Source organism: Acanthochromis polyacanthus, chromosome 22, assembly GCF_021347895.1.
Source record: "Acanthochromis polyacanthus isolate Apoly-LR-REF ecotype Palm Island chromosome 22, KAUST_Apoly_ChrSc, whole genome shotgun sequence".
Lineage (NCBI taxonomy): Eukaryota > Metazoa > Chordata > Actinopteri > Pomacentridae > Acanthochromis > Acanthochromis polyacanthus.
The window spans coordinates 17829552-17850936 of record NC_067134.1 but is presented as its reverse complement, the minus strand read 5'-3'; the positions used below and the strand labels follow the sequence as shown (position 1 = coordinate 17850936).

General features: G+C 40.4%; 3 protein-coding genes across 3 annotated transcripts; 1 reads left to right on the top strand and 2 right to left on the bottom strand.

The window, feature by feature from the left end:
• Positions 1–477: 477 nt before the first annotated feature.
• zgc:110699 (uncharacterized protein LOC325371 homolog) lies at positions 478–9310 on the bottom strand. Its single transcript, XM_022210323.2, has 8 exons — positions 8559–9310; positions 8268–8374; positions 7136–7192; positions 6952–7025; positions 5472–5610; positions 4894–4987; positions 4360–4431; positions 478–3898 (listed from the first exon to the last, which is right to left on the bottom strand). The coding sequence occupies exons 2-8, from the start codon at positions 8317–8319 to the stop codon at positions 3790–3792; spliced, it is 597 nt and encodes a 198-aa protein (XP_022066015.1). The 5' UTR covers positions 8320–8374; positions 8559–9310; the 3' UTR covers positions 478–3789.
• An 82-nt stretch (positions 9311–9392) lies between these two features.
• On the bottom strand, positions 9393–17225 carry LOC110962376 (NADH-ubiquinone oxidoreductase 75 kDa subunit, mitochondrial-like). Its single transcript, XM_022210320.2, has 19 exons — positions 17112–17225; positions 15214–15290; positions 14828–14919; positions 14336–14443; positions 14121–14197; positions 13944–14025; positions 13654–13784; positions 13385–13570; positions 13090–13224; positions 12806–12920; positions 12568–12713; positions 12360–12488; positions 12131–12260; positions 11884–12044; positions 11556–11710; positions 11078–11253; positions 10858–10992; positions 10705–10777; positions 9393–9679 (listed from the first exon to the last, which is right to left on the bottom strand). The coding sequence occupies exons 2-19, from the start codon at positions 15284–15286 to the stop codon at positions 9588–9590; spliced, it is 2196 nt and encodes a 731-aa protein (XP_022066012.2). The 5' UTR covers positions 15287–15290; positions 17112–17225; the 3' UTR covers positions 9393–9587.
• Positions 17226–17853: 628 nt separating this feature from the next.
• Positions 17854–21205, top strand: unc50 (unc-50 homolog (C. elegans)). The gene is made up of 6 exons (XM_022210321.2): positions 17854–17994; positions 18891–19162; positions 19354–19474; positions 19569–19708; positions 19907–20014; positions 20523–21205. The coding sequence occupies exons 2-6, from the start codon at positions 18895–18897 to the stop codon at positions 20657–20659; spliced, it is 774 nt and encodes a 257-aa protein (XP_022066013.1). The 5' UTR covers positions 17854–17994; positions 18891–18894; the 3' UTR covers positions 20660–21205.
• The last annotated feature ends 180 nt before the right edge of the window (positions 21206–21385 follow it).

The following is a 21385-nucleotide window of genomic DNA, read 5'->3' as shown; positions in this document are numbered from 1 at the left end:
TTTTCTATCTCCTACCACCTATCAGTTTATGGAGGTGTCCCATCCCAGTGGACAAGGTGTCTCTGTGTTTTTTTTCTCACACACATTGGTATTGTGTAACTGCGGTGACCTTTTATTTACTCTACAGTCATTTCCTCCCAAACCTCCCAGACTCTCATTCATATTTGAGGACAGTCAGTGGGATTCTGATCATTACTGGTGATCTAATAAATCAACCATTATTTTGCTTGTAGAGATGTGTTGGAGCCATCACTCCTGTGTTCTAATGCTACATTGTGTAAGCTAATGGTATTGAAAGGCTAACTGATGATTAGAAAACCCTTGTGCAGTTATGTTAGCACATGAATAAAAGTGTGAGTTTTCATGGAAAACATGAAATTGTCTGGGTGACCCCAAACTTTTGAACAGCTATAACAGTCATTTACCACATTAACAATGTCCAGACTGGATTTCTAATTAATTTAATGTTATCTTCATTGAAAAAAAACTACTTTTCTTTCAAAAATAAGGACATTTCTAAGTGAGCCCAAACTTTTAAACAGTAGTGTACATTTTTGATATATTATTCCTAAAACTCTCAGAAAAATACAACCAACATGAAGTCACAGTGCTGTTTGGAAACTTGGCAAATGTAGGTCAAATACTGATTAACTTAGTCACCTTTAAGCTCAGTTTTGGTCCCCACCAACCTCTGTGAGAATCACCCATCTGTTTAGCTGTTCAAATCCCATTATGTCCACCAGCATCCTGCTAACTTTACTGCCCGTGTAGAATGTATTTTTAGAGCTTTTCTGAAACATAAATCTGTCTGGTGCTGGTAAAGTAAGGCTAATGCAAGCGAATAAACCAAAACAATGACAGTCTGCAGAGGAAGGAATCATTTCTGTAAATCACTGAGCAACACACACACATAGGTATTATTCTGATTGTTGATATAAAAATATTGATGAGTGCCGCTTTAATGATGATACCTTTAATGACAGTCTGCGAATCATGTAATCACTGCTGATCCCTTTTTGATGAGTGTGTTGAATTGTGTTGGTTGGTTTGTGTTCATTAAATCAACTTGATTGCTAAACTGTGGTGTCCTGATGTAAATAACCGTCTGTCAGTAAAGTAGGAGGAAGATCGTCGGTTTACAACTGGCTTTGATCAGCACATATAAACAGCTGTCAGCTTTTCTGGAAAGCAAGCATTCACCTCCTCCTGGACAAAGGCACACACACTGCATGAATGAAATGATCATTTCTACGTAATGTATTTAAAATAAGCACAAACTTATAAAAAAACTCAGTGCTCTTTCACTGCAGGTCCACGACTGGCTTTTCATCCATTGATCGGCGCTGTGACAGGCTGCTTCTGATTGGCTGCTGGTGCAATGATGCAGGCATGACTCATCTTCTATTCTGAGCTGGAGAGTTGACACGGGGTCCTGACCTTTCATCTCCTTGGTGACCGGTGTGATGTCATCCCCTCTCCCCGTTGCCATCATCCTATTCAAGCCTTCCTCGTCTGCCTCCCTAATCCACTCAGGTTTGTTGGCATCACAGGCGGCAGGAGCGGCATCATCAAAGCCTCCGAGGTGGGGGACAACACAGTTTTTTTTATGTGGTTTATGTGTCTGTGTGAGTCAGTGATGGGTTCACTCTGCTGCACACTGTCACTACCAGACAATTAGTCCTCACGTCAACGCTCTTTCTCGCTCCACCGTTAACACGCTTGGGCTTATTCACTGTAGCGTCCGCTCATGTGGGGGAATAGCAATTCATACTTTGCTAGTAATGACTTCTGTTCCAAAGCAGCCTTTTAATATTCAACAATAGTTAGCAAGAAATAACCACCGCAACTCAGTGCCTCAATAGTGTCATGGGGAGAAAACGGAAATAAACCAGCATATAAGTATTAGTTTTACCCATTATCTTATGAATGACTGGATGATTATCAAACATGCCATGAAAAGCTACTCAACAGAAACAGAGGAACTTGCGTCTGTTTACAATGCAACCAAGCCAAATTATACGTTGAGAGGACTCATTAAGTTCCATTTCAAAACCAAAAAATACAGACAATAATTTCACTTTGTCAACAGTGAGAGCGACATTGCAAAAAGGCAATGACAGAATGATAAATAACAGAGTGGCTGTTGCTATAAAAAGCAGCAAAATGTGGTTTGATATAAAGAAAATCTAGAGCCGAAATCTGTAACTGTCTGCACATTTACATCTTCTGTGTTTATATATAAGTGCATGGAGCTCTGTGGTTGGTTGGTTGGTTGGTGGCAGCTGGGTGGAGTAGTTGATGGGTAACATGGTGAACGGTCATAGGGTGGTCAGAGCGGAGGGATAAGAGAGAGCACACATCCAATTTCCTATAATGTCTTCACAGATAGCTGTGGCTGCAACAGAACAGCTCATATTCTTCTTTTTTTGCTGCTTATAGATGACAAAGATGCCAAAAAAAAAAGCCCAGAATTTTCCTTTCCTGTTACAGTCTGCTTTATTTTCTGTCTCTCGCTGTCTTGCTTTTTCCTGTCTCTTTTTTTTTCTTTTTACAGATGTCTCTCGAGCATAAAGTTCACAAGTTCAGAAGAAAGCAAGATGCATGGGGAGAAACGTGAAGACACAGTCGAGTAACGCCAAGACTGAAATGAAAGCCAGCCTCATTCTTTACACACTCTTACATCATCTGTACGCTCCAACTGCAAGGGCGACTTTAACCGCTTTACTCACAGACTCATGAACTTCGTTGACTCTTGTGTGAATTACACACAAAAATGTCTAATTATTAAAGTAAACTTGAGGGAAGATAATGAAGCTGACGGACCTAAATGTCATTTTTGATTGGGTTATTGCAAAACGGTGGCATTTCCTCTGTTACTAATCTGCTCTTCTGGGGAGGTTTTCCACAGAATTTTGTGGAAAAGACCTCCAAAGACTCTTCAAGAGGTTGAGGTCCACACAAAGCAGTTCAAACTGTACACCTCTGGCCAAATAGTGCGCCAAAGTCTCCATCAGATAAAGTGCTGCACCGCCCTCTACTGGAGAATGGATCACACAACAAACTGCAAATGCACAATAAAATGCATTGCTTGTAAAATATACAACAGACACTAATAAAAGAATCTTATTTTACTTGTGTTTCAGTGTGTTTCTATCCTAACTGCACAGGGATTGCTGTCTTTCTATAAAATTGGAGTTGTATGGAAAATTCAACCTAAAAAGACATCATCCGTCCAGCCTTCTCTGACCGTTTTGGACTCTCATCCAAGCTGTCTTAAACTGTCTGCTGCTTTAAAAGGTGATGAGAGGAGCCCGTTATTAAAGCTTTACCTGTTGACCCCTTGTTTCTCCTTCTAGTACCGTCTTCAACCTGCTTTAACCTCTTTTCCAGATTACTCCTGACTGAGCAGGAATGTGCGACACACATATTCTCCAAGTTCGAACGCTCATCTGCTTTATCTGCTTTGCAAAACAACTGTCCTGTTGTGCATGTTTCCTGTATTACTTTTTGAAACAGAGGCCTCAAGACGCATGAGCCCAAAAAGCCAGACGTCGCAGGTTTAAGCCAGGAAACAGGCAAATCCTCTGTGCTGCATAAAAACTCTGAAACCGGTCCTCATATTCACTAGATGTCTTGAATATTAACAGAGCTATAGTTCAAAAAATAAAACTCTTCAGAGGATTTCTTCTTTCTTCCGTTTCTCTCCACACATCCTGGCTGGCAAAGATTAGTGTTTCAATCATGAGCTCTAAATAAAAACAGACAAATGTCAAAAGTTTGGATTGTTTGTCACCACTGCATGGTCTTGGATCGGGTCAGTTTCCTGGTCAGAGCGTGGCGAACAGTCAGCATGTAGGAGCGGCGGTCAGGCAGAGGGCGCTGCTGATCCAACACCTGCCTGTCGCACACATGAAACAAATCATCAATCAAACATGTGCAACACATTTGCAAAACCTTCTAAACTGAAAGATTGTCGGTCGGGGAACAGAGGAAAAATATGGAGCAAGACAGCTTCCCTCTGAGAGTACATCTGAACAGCTGAAAATCACTCACTTCTGCCGGATCGTCATTCTGTGCAGCATGCTGCTTTAATGGTTTGGAAGCTAGTGTGAATAAATCAACATATTTTTACTCAAGCTGAGCAGATTTAACTTTTCAAAAGGGAAATAAAATGTTTTTCTTGATTTGTTTTCTCTCCCAGCTCTTCTTAAAATGAGTGTAGCATGGAATTGAATCACAGCTTGTGTCCTGTGCTTAAGTGTTAGCAACAGTTAGTATCAAATGTGTTGTGTGTGTTCAGATTATTTCAGAATCTAGGAGTGATTTTACTCGGTCACACAGAGAGTAAGAGAAACAAACCTAATGAGCTGAAACACAGCTGCTTCCACGGCTAAAACTGCTTCGGCCACAGACAACTCCCTGAAACCACACCTGCAAACACACTAAAACTTTAGTTCATGAGAAAATACGCACACAAGGCAGAGCAGAAGATAAATGTATATTGATATCTTTTCCCTCTCCTCATATTTTCGTCCAAATAACAGTAATAATATACAGGGTTGACCAAAAGTAGGCTTATAGTTGTTTCATTGTTTGCTTCACATTTTAGATCTAATTTATCTGAACCAGTATTTCATATCCCTTCTTCAAATTTTGCGAAAGTGTGAAAACGCACACATCACAGCAAGGAGCCTGTAACACCGTCATACCAGGCAATTTATCGCATACGAAACAGATTTGAGAGCACAGGTTCGGTGGTCGATTTACCGAAATGCCAGATGTATAAAGAAGCAGCCATAAAACAAACAAAAGGAAGACTATATTGATAGTAAAACTTCAATTTACAATTGAAAACAATAAATAGTACAGTCATGCAAACATAAGCGCACAAACCTTAAATCCTTCGCAAGTCTCTGTCCTTCCTCTGTTGTCACCTCCCTGCCAATTTCCAAATCTGCTTTATTGGCTACCAGCACTGTAGGAACAACTGACACACACAGAGTGAGACGACAATAAAGCAGCAGGATGATGTCGTTTGGAGTTTAATTCTGTCTACCTGCAGAGCACAGGATCAGCTACCAAACATGGAATGTGTCTTTGCTCCATCTGTGCATGTATGTATGTGCAGAAAGATGACAAAAGGCAGATGCCACAACAGAGTTAGAACAGAGATGCAAACGTAGTGAACACACTGTTCCTGTGGAGATCATGTGGCTGGTTCAGTAGTTCAGTTTCTTTCTGCAGAGCAAACATAGAGTTGCTACTGGTGATGCAAATATTATATTGTGGACTGAAGACATCTAATTAAATATTTCATGGATCTCCTCCCAAAATTTACACAAGATATGTTTGCACTTATCCAGCCTTTACTGTGAAATGAATGGCATTAAAGCTGAAATGTGTCGGATTTGTAAGGCTTTTACTCAATAGAAATGAAGTATCCTCTGATAATAAGTAAGGCATCTCCATACTCAGACTGTGTTTGGTCTTGTCGATGAGCGTCTTGAGTCGTGGGACCTCCAGGAAACTGCGGCGCTGTGTGATGGAGTAGAGCAGCAGGAATCCATCAGCCCAGCGGATGGAAGACTCCAGAGAAGCCACAGAGCTCTCCTGGAAGAGATTGTATCATGAAGTAACTATGTGCATTGCAGGAGTTCGTTTGGAAAAGCAGATAAAAGTTTTGAAGTTACCTTAGCAATTTAAATATTACAGTTAAGGCCAAACAATACATACTGATAACCCTATAGATATACCTTAATCGAACAAAGCAACACCAGTTTAAGTGATATTCCTTGGACTACAAAATAAGAAAGATACAACTTAGATTTTTTTTTTAAATGGAGACATTTTATTGAAACAACTCAACACCAGTTTGACTGATAACTATTCCCTTGAATACATAATTAAAATTTGTGAATTAGGAAGATAAATAAAAATAAAAATACTTGTTTTTGCATCCAAACATTGTTGTATTTATTGGTATGAATAAAGTAACAGTGGGAAATATGCTTATTTTCTCTTTTTCCAGAGTTTATGAGAGAAACCTTTTTCATGCTAAACATGAATCTAGCCATTAGCAATGAGCTATAGACTTAGCTAATTAGGAGCGAGTAACTACTCTGTCTCTGTAATGTATAAAAAAACACAAGCATAAGTGTAAATTTGATGAATATTTCTGCTCTGTTTCTTGTTTTTTTAATCTTTTGGTTTATTTGTAATGTTTAAAAGTTTTTTTTTCTAGTCTTGGCAAATTTAGCCAACTAGGCTAACTGACGTAGCTTCACAGTTAGCACACAGACATTAAAAAAGCCAATGAAAGCTAATATTTTACAAAATATCAAACCTTTTATAATTCTCTGATGAAGTTAAGTATTCGTAGAGGTGACTGTCAACAATACATTTATTAAATGTGTTACACGTGGCCTTAAAACTTTAATGCAGGATAAATTTAAACTAGCAGGAGAAGCTTCAATGTCACAGCCGCATTTTTGCCAGTATTAATTCTGTATTTTAAGTGTCATTATCAAATAAATCAACACTAATGGCATTTTGGTGACTATGAATTTACACCACCGTTCAATAGTTTGGGGTCACCCAGGAAATTTCATGTTTTCCATGAAAACTCACACTTTTATTCATGTGCTGACATAAATGCACAAGGGTTTTCCAATCATCAATTAGCCTTTCAACACCATTAGCTAACACAATGTAGCATTAGAACACAGGAGTGATGGTTGCTGGAAATGTTCGTCTGTACCACTATGGAGATATTCTATTAAATATCAGCCATTTCCAGCTAGAATAGTCATTTACCCATTAACAATGTCAAGACTGTATTTCTGATTCATTTAATGTTATCTTTATTTTAAAAAAATACTTCTACTTGAAAAATAAGGACATTTCTAAGTGAGCCCAAACTTGGGAACGGTAGTGTGTATAATACAAGTTTACCTTACAAGCTACATCCAAGATCTCCAGATCAACAGTTTCCTGGTCGACCGCCCGGCTGCATCTGTAGGTCACCTCTGCAGAAACACACACCTTCATAATTTCATCCTGCCAGTGAACAACGCAGGGAAGTAATGCATCGTCCATTTATTTTTCCATGTCAGAGAAGGAAAAAATATTTACCAACCCTTTTTATGGTCGTATTCGCCAATAAAGCGCTTGGTTATGAAACGAACACACAGTGCTGGAGACACAAAACAGACATGGTCACTGGAGAGAGAGCTGCCTGAAACACAACAGACTAATATTTCTGTCACATACTGCACCTTCACACACGAGTAATGATGTGAAACATTTGCATCAGATCTGCAGCATCGTATTCTCATATCATGTGATTGCGGCTTTGTAGAGTTATCCTCTTTGTGACATTATTTGCCTTGTTTATGGAAATGCACAAGTGCTTTGGCTGTGTTTGGGTGGAAGGAGTCTGGAAGGTCCATGTTTGTTTGACTTGTATGTCTACTGTTGAAGGACTCCTTGTATTTTAGCAGGACACATTAAAAGGCTGTCATTTGAACCTTTACACCTGGGAAAATGTTGAGCTTTCATTCAAGCTTGCCAGCATCCCACCATGAAGATAAGTCACTGAGATTTCTGCTGCACCGACGACCACAATGGAAATTAATAGAATTTCTTGTGTGGCCTTTTAAACCTCTAATGGAGACATGCCATGCTTAAGTCTCTGCAGGGCTGCATATTCTGCTAACACATCAGTCAAACATAGTATGATTTATTCTGGGATTAGAATAATGCTCCCTTTCAATTGTGGGTAAACCATTCTGACTTCCTCTTTTTCACTGTGATAGTTAAGGTTGCAATTGTCTTGAGTTTCTAGGGAACATTGCAAGTTATGCACACATGGATTCAAAAATCAGGCATAGGTAAGCAATTTAAAATGTTGGAGTTCTTACTGCATGCTTCTTTCATTTTATAGCAGCAAAACAACCCAACAAATTCTTCACAAATGATGCAAAATGTGCACAGCCTTTCAAAATAAAATGAGACATGCAGTAGTTTGACATCAACACTTGGCTGGATACATTTACACTTGAACGCTCAGGAGGACAGTTCAGCTTTAGGTCAATGTAAGGTTTCCATTTTTAGCAAAACCTTTCAAACCGTGACCACGACTTAACCCTAAACTTAACCTTTTTCATTCGCTAATGAACATGTGAGAACTTGCAGCACGTTATATAATCCAGAGTTCACAAAACACATCCTTCGTACTTGTCTGCCTGTGTTCTTTCTCGATTCTGTACCTGTTTTTCCAGTGTTCTGAGCTCCCAGAATGAGGAGTTTAACTGGAACCATTTTCCTACCGGAGCTACGAATAAATCAATCCACCGTTTGTCCCTTCATGGAAGCCCTGCAGGAGAAAGCAGAGGAGTTAAGAACAAGTCACAATAGAAATGTAAACCTACAAATATGACATGTAGCTGTGCAGAAGTGAGGAAAAACTTCCTCTTTATGATTTTACAAACAACTACGGGGCTATAACTAAATATACAACTTGTTAGTAGTACTACATTACAGTTTGCAACCACACTGACCTTAAAATAGAAATAAATTCCAGACACTGAGCAGGCAGAGAGCAGATGGATGTGACTGCCTTCTCTCTTCTTCTGTCTGCCTCTGTGGTTGTGTTTGGTTATAAGAGTTCTCTCTCTCTCTCTTTGGGAACAGTATATGACAAGAGCCATTTGTCTGGAGGAATGGTGTCCAACTCCACACACAAACCTCATTTAGAATCCATTCAGGACACACATAAAAACATCTTTTTCAATGACTTATAATCATCCGAAAGCCTCTAATCTGGAAGATAAATGTGCTTAAATATGGTGCAAAAGTCATAAAGCAACAATAAAATGCCTTACATACACTTCAAAGCACAACTTAACTTATTATGGAGTGGTTCACAGCGAGTTTTGCTACTTTTCTATTAAAGAAAGTCAAAGAAATGAATGCGTCTGTTGTAATCTTTCAAATAATGTTGATAAAGCAACAGTTGAAGTGCTTTAAAGCTGCTTGTGTGGGTTATTCTGTAGTTTTTGGTCAAACAATCGCTCTAAAACAAGCAGGGAAATCGCCTCATGAACGCATTTTTGCATGCAACGACCTTAACATTACCTGTGGACTCCTCTATGACTGACCTCTTTCTGCATTTTCGCAGCATTGGGCCAGAACAATGGTTTGGCAGCTGATGCCTGGAAAGACTGAATATCTGACATTTTAATGCCTTAAGAGTAACAGTTTGTGGAAGATATCTTGAGGGAACTTGTCTTTTTCTCTGAATTTTCACAAAAAGACACATTTAACATCTAGAAGTGGCTTGTGATTGCAAGAATCCAACACAATAAATAACAACCTCTTCAATTAGGAGTGAATACATTTGTAGGGTTTTATTCATATTTCATACGTTTCTCTGATTTATTCAACAAAGGTCGTTCTCAGCGTGAAAACGATTCAACTGTGTACAACATTCATCAAGGACAGGTTTTAAATAAAGGAGCGACACCGGGTTTTTGTTCAGAGAAGTGTGTGTTGTTTCAGAACAGGAGAGAGTTTTTGTCAGCGGGTGTTCAGCAGACAGACGGCTCGTCGACGGCGGCGGCTCCTTCTGTGACGGCTTTGACGCATTTAGCCATGGTCTGGGAAGCTCTGCTAATAGAATCTGAGGACAGGAAAAAGGAAAACATTTCAGATTTGTTTCTACTTGAACATTTGCATTTTTGGGGTAGGTATTTCTAATAATATGTGTCTGTATATATGTGTTTGGGTTACTTATTTTTAAAGGAAAAGCAGTTTTATACAATAAAGATAACTTTAAATAAATCAGAAATACAGTCTAGACATTGTTAATGTAGCAAATGACTATTCCAGCTGGAAATGGCTGATTTTTAATGGAATACCTACATAGGGGTACAGAGGAGCATCTCCAGCAACCATCACTCCTGTGTTCTAATGCTACATTGTGTTAGCTAAAGGCTAATTGATGATTAGAAAATCCTTGTGTGTCATGCTTGCACATAATTTATAAATCATAAAGAACTTTATAATATATAGGAAACTTGAAATGATTCAGCGATAATTTATAGAAAAGGGATGGGATTAAATTAGTGTTTGATTACTTCTTCTCACTCCTTATCAAATATATAGACCTATTGCAGAGTTGTGGAATATTTCTTTTGCTTTTTGATTTTTTTTGTGTATATGCATATGTACGTATAAAGGGTGGACCAAAAGCAGGCTTACGGTTGTTTCACGATTTGTTTAGATCTAATTTATCCAAACTATTATCCTAAACCAGTATTCCATATCCCTTTTTTAAGTTTTGGAAATGTTATTCAGCTATTTCTTCCAATTTTGGTTTCAATTTTTATGTTGTTTTTTTTTTTACTGGTATTGTGAGGAATGACAAACAAAATGAAGAGGACTTATGAGCTTAAACACTGCTAAAAAAAATGCCAGTAAAGTGCTTAACAAATATACATAAACAATATTGAACAAATGTGATTGTAACAAATCAATATAATTGTAATAAAATGTTTTTAAAAACGTAAAGTGCATACCTATAAGGTGCAAGCCCACTTCTGGCCCAATCCGTACATAATATTTGCTACTTGTTTTCTTGTTACTTGTCTTTACATATTCAAAATAAATATCACAATCAATCAATTAAAAAACATCAGAAGTAACCTGTCATGTAGAAGTCCTTTGCTGAAAGCTGAGGTGGCACCAGAGGAGCTGCTATGAGGTCCTGGTTCACAGCCTGAGACGAACAAAGTGGGTTTAGTCAACAGAGAATCCTCACTAAAAGAAGAGAAACTGTGTCTGTATGCGACTGTGTACCTGAGCAAGTTCGTGAGCTTGTTTGAAGTAGTTTGCCTCCTCCACATCGTCATAACGGATCAGGTTAGGAGAGACCTCGGCTAGCCTGGATCGGACCTCTTCCACAGAGTCGTAGGGCAGCGTCACACCGGCCAGCTGCAAAAACACATTCCACTCAATATCTGTGCTTTAAAGTGAAGTCAGAGTGTGAACGTCAGCATGTGAATGCACGTTTCCTTACTTCAGATACAGCTCTGATGATCTTCCAGTCCTCTCTGGCCATCCCAGGAGGTGTGACAGCCACCTTAGTGTGTTGGCTTCTCCCTTCAGTGTTGACATAGGTGGCATTTTTCTCTGTGTATGCAGCGCCAGGGAGGATGATGTCTGCCATTGGTGCTCCTACGTCACCGTGATGACCTAGGGAGACACAAAATAGCAACGACAGGTTTTTGTCAAGCTTAGAATGAAGACCAGTCCACATGCAGTCAAGAGAATGAGTCCGTGTCGCTTTACTTTCCATTATTTCCAACTGTTTGATACTTCAAAATGTGCATTCTGCTCAAATAAATGAAAAGCCAATTGAAAAAAAAGATTCTTATTCTTCTAATTTTGGCACTGGTGATTTTTCTTAACTGGCTGGATGGTGCCAAAAGTTCCTCTATACAGAAAAAAGTCTGTCGTGGTGTCCGTTAAGTGTGTGTCTCTATGTGTGTGCGTACCCTGGTAGATGATGAGGCTGTTTTTAGGCAGGTCGGCTCTGGTGATGCAGCCGGCATCAGCTCCCAGCAGGAACAAGACTTTGGGTGGATTATTCCTGATGGCGTCCACGCCGGCCTTGTACCCGAGATCCAGCGCAGCCACCTGACTGGCCACTCTGTTCACGCACGCAGAAAGACCAGCAACAAGAAAACATGAGAAAGAGACAAATCCATTTCCAATGATACAGAAATCTTTGGCAAATCCGTCGATCTACACTATAGGAGCAAAAATTTGATCACAAGCAACGGAAATCTGCAAGAAACGTCACCTAATTTGCCAAGTTGGTACCTGTGCAGAACATTGAGGACCTTCCAGCCCTCCCCAACTCCACTGCTAGTCCTGGCATTCTGAGCGATGGCGGAGACGGAGCTGAAAATGGCAGCTCCGTCTTCTCTCTGCAGAGCGCTGCTGCCGACAACCACCACCGGATGCTTAGCGGATGCAAGGACCTGTGGGTGAGGAAAGAAAAATGCTGCTTTCTGGGAAAAAAAATTCTCTGGAAAGAGCTTCATCCACGCTGATGTGTGTCCACTACCTGGCAGAAGGGGTGTGTGCCGTTAGCCAGCTCCTTCAGTACTGAAGTCTCCTCTCCCAGGTGGTCGTATGTGTAGCTCAGGTCGACATTGTGGCCCACCATGGCGACACGCAGCTCATTATGGAGCCAGCTGACAAGGAAACAGGAAATAGAGGCAAGTTACACATTCAGTTACAGCTAAAATAACAGGCAAGCAGGTGACTACATGCAGTGTGATGTTTAGGTTCACCTCTTGCGGATTCTAGCGTTGAACAGAGGTGCTTCATATCGCGGATTCGTTCCAACAAGCAGCAGCAGGTCGCTGTCCTCGATGCCGGCAATGCGGGAGTTCAGCAGGTAGTTGGAGCGCAGGTCAGTGCTGCAGAGAGCAAGAAGAAAAATGTCAGCTCATGAAGCCATACAGCTGAGAAACGACAGGGAAACGGAGCCTTCCTTACCCGGCTCCTGCCATCGGGAAGAGCTCCTCAGTGCAGAGGTTTTCAGAGTTGAGTCTGTTGAGGAGATCTTTGAGGGAGATGAGAGTTTCAGCGTCCGCCATCCCTCCTGCTATGGCTGCGACGTCGTTGCTCTGCACGCTCTGCAGCTGTACGTGCACATAAATGCAAGTGTGACATCACTAACAGAACCTCAGTCAAATAATGAGCTTGTTTTGCTGCAGCAGAAGCAAACACTTACAGCTCCGGCTACACGAGTGAGAGCTTCCTCCCAGGTGGTCGGTGTCAGCTGACCTGAATTGTCCTTCACCAGTGGTTGGGTCAACCTTTGCCTCTTCAGACCGTCATATGCAAACCTGCAAATGCACATTTTAGTCAAGCCACGCAGCAGAGGATGAAACATTTTGTGTGGAATTGACTTAATTGAGCCAATTAATTATATAGTGACACAGATGTTACTTTTATAAATTCTACCTACATCTGTAGAAGGTCATGTTTTCTGGTTTGGGTCTATTTGCCTCTGACCTGGTCTTATCAGAGATCCACTCTTCATTGACGTCTTCGTTCAGCCTGGGCATCACCCTCATCACCTCCCCTCCTCTTGTGCTCACGACGATGTTGCTGCCGACAGCATCCAACACATCGATGGATTCGGTTTTTCTGCAAAAACAACAGAAAGCGAAACTAAAGAGAACAGTACGGCACAAACATGATCTCCCTTACTGTTACTGTACCGCCTTATCTAGCTGATGCAAGCAACAGTACCGGTAATTGTTTGGTTCAAAACCCTTCCTGTTGCTCGCATCAAACCCTTTCCTACCTGGTCTCCCATGGTCGTGCGGTGAAAGCATACGGTTTGGAGGTGAGCGCTCCGACAGGACACACGTCGATGACGTTGCCCGACAGCTCTGACATGAACATCTTTTCCACGTAAGTTCCAATCTGCAAATTGTTTCCTCTTCCTGTTGTTCCCAAGTCTTCAACTCCAGCGATCTCACTGGCAAAACTACAGAAAACAAACACAGAAGGGCATCACATTATGTAAGATTAAAGCATTCCATCTAACACGGATGTCTATGGCAGGCATACCGGACGCAGCGTGTGCACTGGATACAGCGAGTCATGATGGTTTTGATGAGAGGCCCGATGTTTTTGTCCTCAACGGCTCTCTTTGCTTCTGAGAACCGGCTGCGGTCTGAACCAAACTGCATGGACTGATCCTGAGAACGGAGATGAGTTTTCTGTCAGGGCTTCCCATTTACTGAGCTGGTGCGTCAGCAAACATAAGGGCATCAAACACAGCACCTCAAAATTTCACTTGTTCTTTGTAGCCTGCGTGAAATGACTGCCAGAACTGGAATTGCTTTGGACGAGGTTACCTGCAGGTCACACTCTCCTCCCTGATCACAAATAGGGCAATCCAGCGGGTGGTTGGCCAAGAGGAACTCCATCACTCCCTCTCTGATGATGAAACAATCATGTTTAAGTTGTCATTATAAAAGCTTGCCTACAGTTTGAATTTTCATTGCACAGAACCACACAGTGACCAAACGTACCTGGCTTTGCGTGTCTTCTCCGAGTTGGTGAGGATGTTCCAACCTTTCATGACGGGCATGGCGCAGGCTGCTACCGGCTAAAGGCACATGACAGCACACATGCATTAACAAGACATTAATACTCAAGTATTTACAGTAATTTTTGTGCTGAAGTTAGAAGTCATATCTCAGTTGATGATGTTTTGTTTAACACTCTTTCAATAAATGTCTGTTACCTTTGGAGCTTTCTCAATCTCCACCAGACACATACGGCAGTTTCCTGCCACCGAGAGGCGCTCGTGGTAACAGAACCTGGGGATCTGAATTCCTACCTTCTCACAGGCCTGAGGGGACAAGATGACACCAGCTGAATATCTATTGTGGTTTTTGATAGAAAGATTGAAATCTATGAAGCTGAAGTGATTTCTAAATCGTCTACTGCACTCTGAGAAATAAATAATAGCTAGCAACCTATGGGATTCCTGAATAACGCGAAGTTATCTAACTGTCAAGATCAAAGTTGATTCTGCATGTATCCCGACAGATGCATTATACCTGTTAAATGCCAAAATCACAACAAGATAAAAGTAGGCTCCAAGACCTCAAAATACCACGCTTGCTCTGATTCACTAACTTTCACCTAATCCACATTAAAACACCAAAATACTACAACATGAAGGAACCATATGGAACATTAGTTTGCAGTAAAATGAGCAGCTGCATCTTACCTGCAACACAGTAGTTCCAGGCTCTACCTCCACTGGTTTCCCATCAACAAACACTTCCACCATGTTGCTGGCAGCACGTACTGTAGTACGCACTGAAATTACACACAAAAAGGATAACATTATTGAAATTACCTCAGCTAAAACCAACCTAATATATGTTGAAATATCTATTGCAGACATAAATGTTAAAGAAAGTGTTACATTTGGTAAATCTTCAGCAAAACACACTGTTTTATGCTAGAAGCTATAAAAAATACATACAGTATGTGCAGCATTTAACATATTGCAACAAGAATCCCCCCAAAAATAAAAATACTTGGGTCAGATTAGGAATTCTAAAATGTTCTGCTACACTACATGTATTTTCCGACACACACTGGTCTTACCTGGGTTAGAAGAAGCCAAGCTGCCCTTGGCGGCTCCAGTGAGCGCTCGGCCGACGGTCGGCAGTCGCAACATGACTCTGTGAGAAAAGATAAGCAATTACTTTACTCTGAAATGCTACATACTAAAGGTAATAAAAAAATCTGAGTTGGTTCTTGGGCACCAAATCTTCAATTACCCAACATCTATAATAGAGAAGACTGACAGGAGCTCATGAAAGGGAACGAAATTAAAAATAAATCAGGCATAGTCAGTCAAGGTGGATTTGAAAAGAAAAAGCAGTGGGTTAGAGGCATAAACAAAAACACACCAAAGTGAGTCAGCTTGTGCTTTCTCCAGAGTGTGCAAACACAAAGAAACTAAATAACTACACCTGAAACAACAAATACAGCTATTACAATTACTTCTCAAAAACTAAATTCACAATGAAATTGCCAACTCCTTATTGATTAATTATTTAGTCTATAAAACACCACAGTGCAGATGAATGCATACATTACAATTTTCTAGAGTCAAACAGAGAAGACCCAGAAATCACATTTGAGAGGCTGGGGCGAATGCCTTTCATAGAGCAAATAACATCCATCCATCCATCCTCTGTACACCGCTTTATCCTCACTAGGGTCGCAGGGGGTGCTGGAGCCTATCCCAGCTGATTCGGGCGAAGGCAGGGGACACCCTAGACAGGTCGCCAGTCTGTCGCAGGGCTACATATACAGACAAACAATTACACTCACATTCACACCTACGGGCAATTTAGAGTGATCAATTAACCTCAGCATGTTTTTGGACTGTGGGAGGAAGCCGGAGCGCCCGGAGGAAACCCACGCATGCTCAGGGAGAACATGCAAACTCCATGTAGAAAGATCCTTAGTCCATCTCGGGATTCGAACCAGGGATCTTCTTGCTGCAAGACGAAAGTGCTAACCACTACGTCGCTGAGCAGCCCGAGCAAATAACAACTTAAACAAATAATGACCTAATTGCTAAAATAGTTACCGATATTCTTTCCAACTAACTGTTTTGCAGTACTACAACTACCAAAAGTATGTTTAGCAATAGGTGCATGTTTGACATTAACCAAGGAAGCATCGCTGCAGCTCTTCAGTCATGTTGTCACAACATAATCTCTGCACTACAGCCCTCTTAAAAGGGTTTGAACCTGCAATCACTGACAATTATAGAATGTGCAGCACCACACTGTAAACATTAATAGAGTCAAAAGTTGTACTAATGGTGTTTGACAACCCACAAGGTTAACTAGAGAGAAAATATGATGAAGTATTTCAACCTGAGTTACTCAACTGGAATGTGAAATGCATAACAACTTATTAAATACAAATCTGGGGCACTGACTGGAGTTTCTTATAATTACAATGGGACAACTTCAGAAATGACTGGAGCCTCGTCAGTACCTTTGACAGAGATCAATTTTTGCACAGTTGTTAAATAATAATAAGTTCTAGTCTAGCTAACAAACTCCCGTCAGTGTCCATGACCAGAGACTCAATAGCTACTGCTAGCCAGCTTGGTAGCTGTCAACAATAACAAGTGTAGCTCGCCTTCAAATGCGCAGTTAATGTTCCACGGAACTAACGAAGAGAGAAAAGAAGAGTTTCTAACACATCCGGACATTCCAAAATGTTAAGAAAACACACAGGTTATCAGTAATGTGGACGAGAATAGAGGCTAACAAGCAGCACGAACCTTCCAGTGAGGACTCCTTGCTTGCAGGCTAACAGCGCTAGCTCAGAATGCTACTCAAGGACACGGACACTGCATGATGTTAGAAGGTAACGGAGGTTATACCGTCAAAAGTCTCATTTTTATCGGCAGTGCAATTAAATAACATGTAGGTTCTGTCGCCTTCCGATGTGCACAGTATGTGTGTGGTTCTTACCTTTCGCTATTTGGCCTTCTGGACCAGAACAGCGGTGATCTTAGTTACACCACTAATGAAACAGTTATGGCGTTAGCGGAAGTAGCACAGAGTTCGTCTTCCGTTTCAAATGAGGTCTCAACATTTTTTTTAAACTTATATTAACATGTCAGTGAAATAAACAAAACTCTCCAACACGGGCGTGAAACTGTCTGATCTATTTTACTTTATTTAATTTTAAAAAATTTACATGCAGAACTAATATATACTATCTTTATTGAGTGTTTTGTTATTTTTCTGTATTTCTAGAAAACTTATTTTGTTAATCTTTCACAATCAGTGCCTGGTTTATTTGTTTTCCGGATGGATAAGAACACTTCACAGGAGAACATAGCATTTTTTAAAGGCCGTATGAAATAAGAATCAAAACTAAAAAATAAAACTTTCTAGGGATTCCTTGGATTTGCTGTTTTCATTGTTTTGTTGTGTATTTGCTGGTGTGTTTTTTGCTGTAGTTAATCACGTTATTCCTCATAATTAATATTGCTGTAGAGTCTTAGCCTTAATATTTGTTTTAGATAGATTAAGTTCTTTAATTTGTAGTGCAACGAGGTCTTATCTGCATTAATACATTATTTTGGTTCATAATTAAGACTTAAGTAAAGTTTCTTTCTTTCTTTCTTTCTTTCTTTCTTTCTTTCTTTCTTTCTTTCTTTCTTTCTTTCTTTCTTTCTTTCTTTCTTTCTTTCCCCAACCCTCGGACCACATTTCCCATTAGTCACCGCGCGTTTACCGGAAGTTTCTACGTGTGCGTTTTTGCGACAGTTCAGGAAGCGTCTACAAACACCTACAGAAACGAGTAAGAGTTGGTGCTTTCTCCTGTGAAGGAGTACGGCTAAAACAGGTAAATATTCTTTACAGTTAAAATACAGTTTGTCTACTTAATATTAAACTATCACTGCAGCGTTTACGTTCATTTTTTTCCAGACACGCCTGAACGGGCCTTCAGAATTTATTGAACTAGTTAGCAACAAGCTAACTGTATCTGGTAGCAACCCCAGCGTCTACTAACAAGGAAATTAAATACATCAGTGTTTGTTGAGGTTGTGACAGATATCTTGTTGTAAATAAGATATTCAATTAGCGTATATACGAAGTTTTAGCATATTTTTTAGTTGTTTAATTAACTTTGTCACTATGTAGGCTGTACGTTTGCAGTTTCATCCTCGGTTTCTGTGTTGTCCCTTTTTAAGCCGTTTTTGTTCAGCAAAATTAGCATCATCAGTGATTGCATCCTACAGAGTACATATATGACACATTTAAAATGCTATTTTCTAAAGTTTTGAGGTGGACTGTATGACTTGTTGTAAACATGAAATAACTAAGATTCAGATTAGTGATACTATAGTAAATATATATTTCTAAAAGTGAGCAAGGTACTGATTCAGTTATGAAGTCAGCATGTTCAAATGCTATTGAATTAACTGAAAAGAGTGCATTACTGATATGGGCTTTATTTAGCTAATTCACCAAACATAGCATATAAGGTGCTGTAAAACTAAAAAAAAATAGCATTGGAGTGTTTTTTAAATGATTTTGTCCACCATCAGCTGTAGTCGGGAGGCTTCACGACCAAGCAGAATTAAACATTTAAAACAAGAAACAGGCATCAGTTGTTAAAACGTATCATTTCCAGTCTTAAATAATGCATAAAACACTGTGTTTGGATGAAGTTTGAGTTATTGTGTTCACGCATTTACTGCATGTCCTTTTCATGCGCCCTTTTAATTCCATTTTCAGCACCATGTTGCCGACCACCTCGCCGAACAGCAACGGCGCCCTCAGCTCCAGGGATGCTGCTCGCCACACAGCAGGTGCCAAACGCTACAAGTACCTGCGGCGGCTGCTCCACTTCAGACAGATGGACTTTGAATTCGCCCTGTGGCAGATGCTTTACTTGTTTACGTCACCACAGAGGGTGTACCGCAACTTCCACTACAGGAAACAGACCAAGGACCAGTGGGCCAGGGACGATCCTGCCTTTTTGGTCCTGCTCAGCATCTGGCTGTGTGGTAAGTCTGTACTCAGTTTTGTATGATTTGCTTGCCTCTTTAATTGTCAGTAAACACATTTTAGTCAAATTTTCATTCATTATCATGCCTCTGTTTTGGATTTTGAACATTCACCTCTTATCGTTTTGGCCTTTCTGATTAAATTCTTGCCTTGAATATGACAACAGACCACTCCTTTTATCATTGTGCAGTGTCAACAATAGGCTTCGGTCTTGTGCTGGACATGGGAGTTGTGGAGACTCTGAAACTGCTGCTGTGGGTGGTCTTTGTTGACTGTATAGGAGTCGGTCTGCTCATATCAACCTTTATGTGGTGAGTAGTCGCATGTTTTTGAGTCGTCGATATTAAAATTAAACTCTGAGGTTGGCCGTGCATGTGAAAAAAAAATCTGATTTTTCTTTTCCAGGGTGTTCAGCAACAAATACCTGCTAAAACAACCCAGCAGAAGCTTTGACGTTGAGTGGGGCTACGCGTTTGATGTTCACCTCAATGCGTTCTACCCGCTTCTCGTCATCCTGCACTTCCTGCAGCTTTTCTTCATCAACCGTGAGTAGTTTGTGTTTCTGTGCGAGCGTCATTGGTGTGTTTAAAATGAACATAGCCCATTCAAGGCATTAAATGTGGTCCGGTTAGTTAGTTCTACCACTTTATTGTGTAGTGTTTTTGTTTTATGCCATTAATTATTTAAAATGTTTGTTGATTTTATAAACAGTTGATGCACCATTTTCGTTGTGTGTTTTTCAGATATTGTGGTGATAAATTCAGAATGGTTCGTGGGATACTTTGTCGGGAACACTTTGTGGCTGATCGCCATTGGTTATTATCTTTATATCACCTTCTTGGGCTACAATGGTACGTGTCCTATACATCAAAATACACTGACACCTTGGTCTCAGTTTTTGTTGTTTCTTTAAAAAGAGCATTTCCGTGGTCAATATATAGTTTCTGAATAAATGAATGTCACTTAACACTTCATGTCAGTTCAAAATGGCATTTTTTGTGACATGTTGCTACCATCTAGTGGCCAAAACATGCATTAATTGAAACATCCCCTGAAGTTGTTGACATAAGTGTACTAGAGCCTAAACATTGAATCTGTGAGTGCATGTTTACTGGTAGAGAATTTTGAATACACTGAAAATGAACGGTTCAGGTGTAGTATTTTATGCTGAAACTGAAGTCGAGGTGGGTACATTCACAGGTGGAAACCAGTGGGATGTGGTTGTTCAGTAATCTGCACTTTTATTAGCTGGAGGTTGTGCTTCCATTTAGTGGTAAAGTAGGATTGACCCCATTAAGCTACTAGCTCATGTGTGACTCTAGAGAGCTATAACACCGTCCTCTCTTTTAATCCTCCCAGCTCTACCTTTCCTGAAGAACACCGTGGTGCTGCTCTACCCCTTCGCTCTGCTTGGCCTCATCTACGTCCTCTCCATCTCGCTCGGTTGGAACTTTACTCAGGGCCTCTGCTGGTTTTACAAGCACAGAGTCGAGTAGTTTGCCTCTGAGGTTGGACACTAACTGGCTCTTGGCCAATTCTAAATCCGTTTTAAATTCTACTCGACAATGAATCCATTCCCAGCTGCTGTCGGTCAACATGTGGTTGAGGGCGATCTCTAGTTGACTCTTGGTGGACTGGGACTCGGGGTTGATTGATGCCGAGCAGGTCGCTCAGCTCTCACTTGATTTTCTGTTCGGCTCTAATGTTGAGCTGGAGCTCCGGCGTCAGTGATGTGTTTGGACTAGTTGCAGAAACAGCGGGGACAGACGACGCGCAGCTTTTATCGGTGTTCCTTTTGTATGATGTGTAAATAGTACTCTGGCAGGTTGTAATATATACCCAGAGGGTTGTTTCTGAAGAGGATAAATTTGCTTTTGTTTCTTTGAGTTTTCTTAAAAAAAGACTGAAAAAATTCAAATCCTGCTTATTGAAGAGAAAAACTGAAAGTGGAGGAATGTAGGATGCAAACTTTATTTTCCATTTTCTTTTTTTCTTAAAGTGTACATTCCAAAGCACTTTCAATAAAAGGTTTTATTAGCTTACATTGCCTCATTTTAAGTCTGGAACAATAAATGCCTGTCTACACTAAATATCAGGTACATATTTTTCACAAAGTTTTAAACAAACTCAGTGTAGTCCTCTACCTGTAAAATACAGTGCAACCGAACTACGTATTCACACGTCTTCATCTTTTTAGTGCTTTTTGCGTCACTGAAACCTCT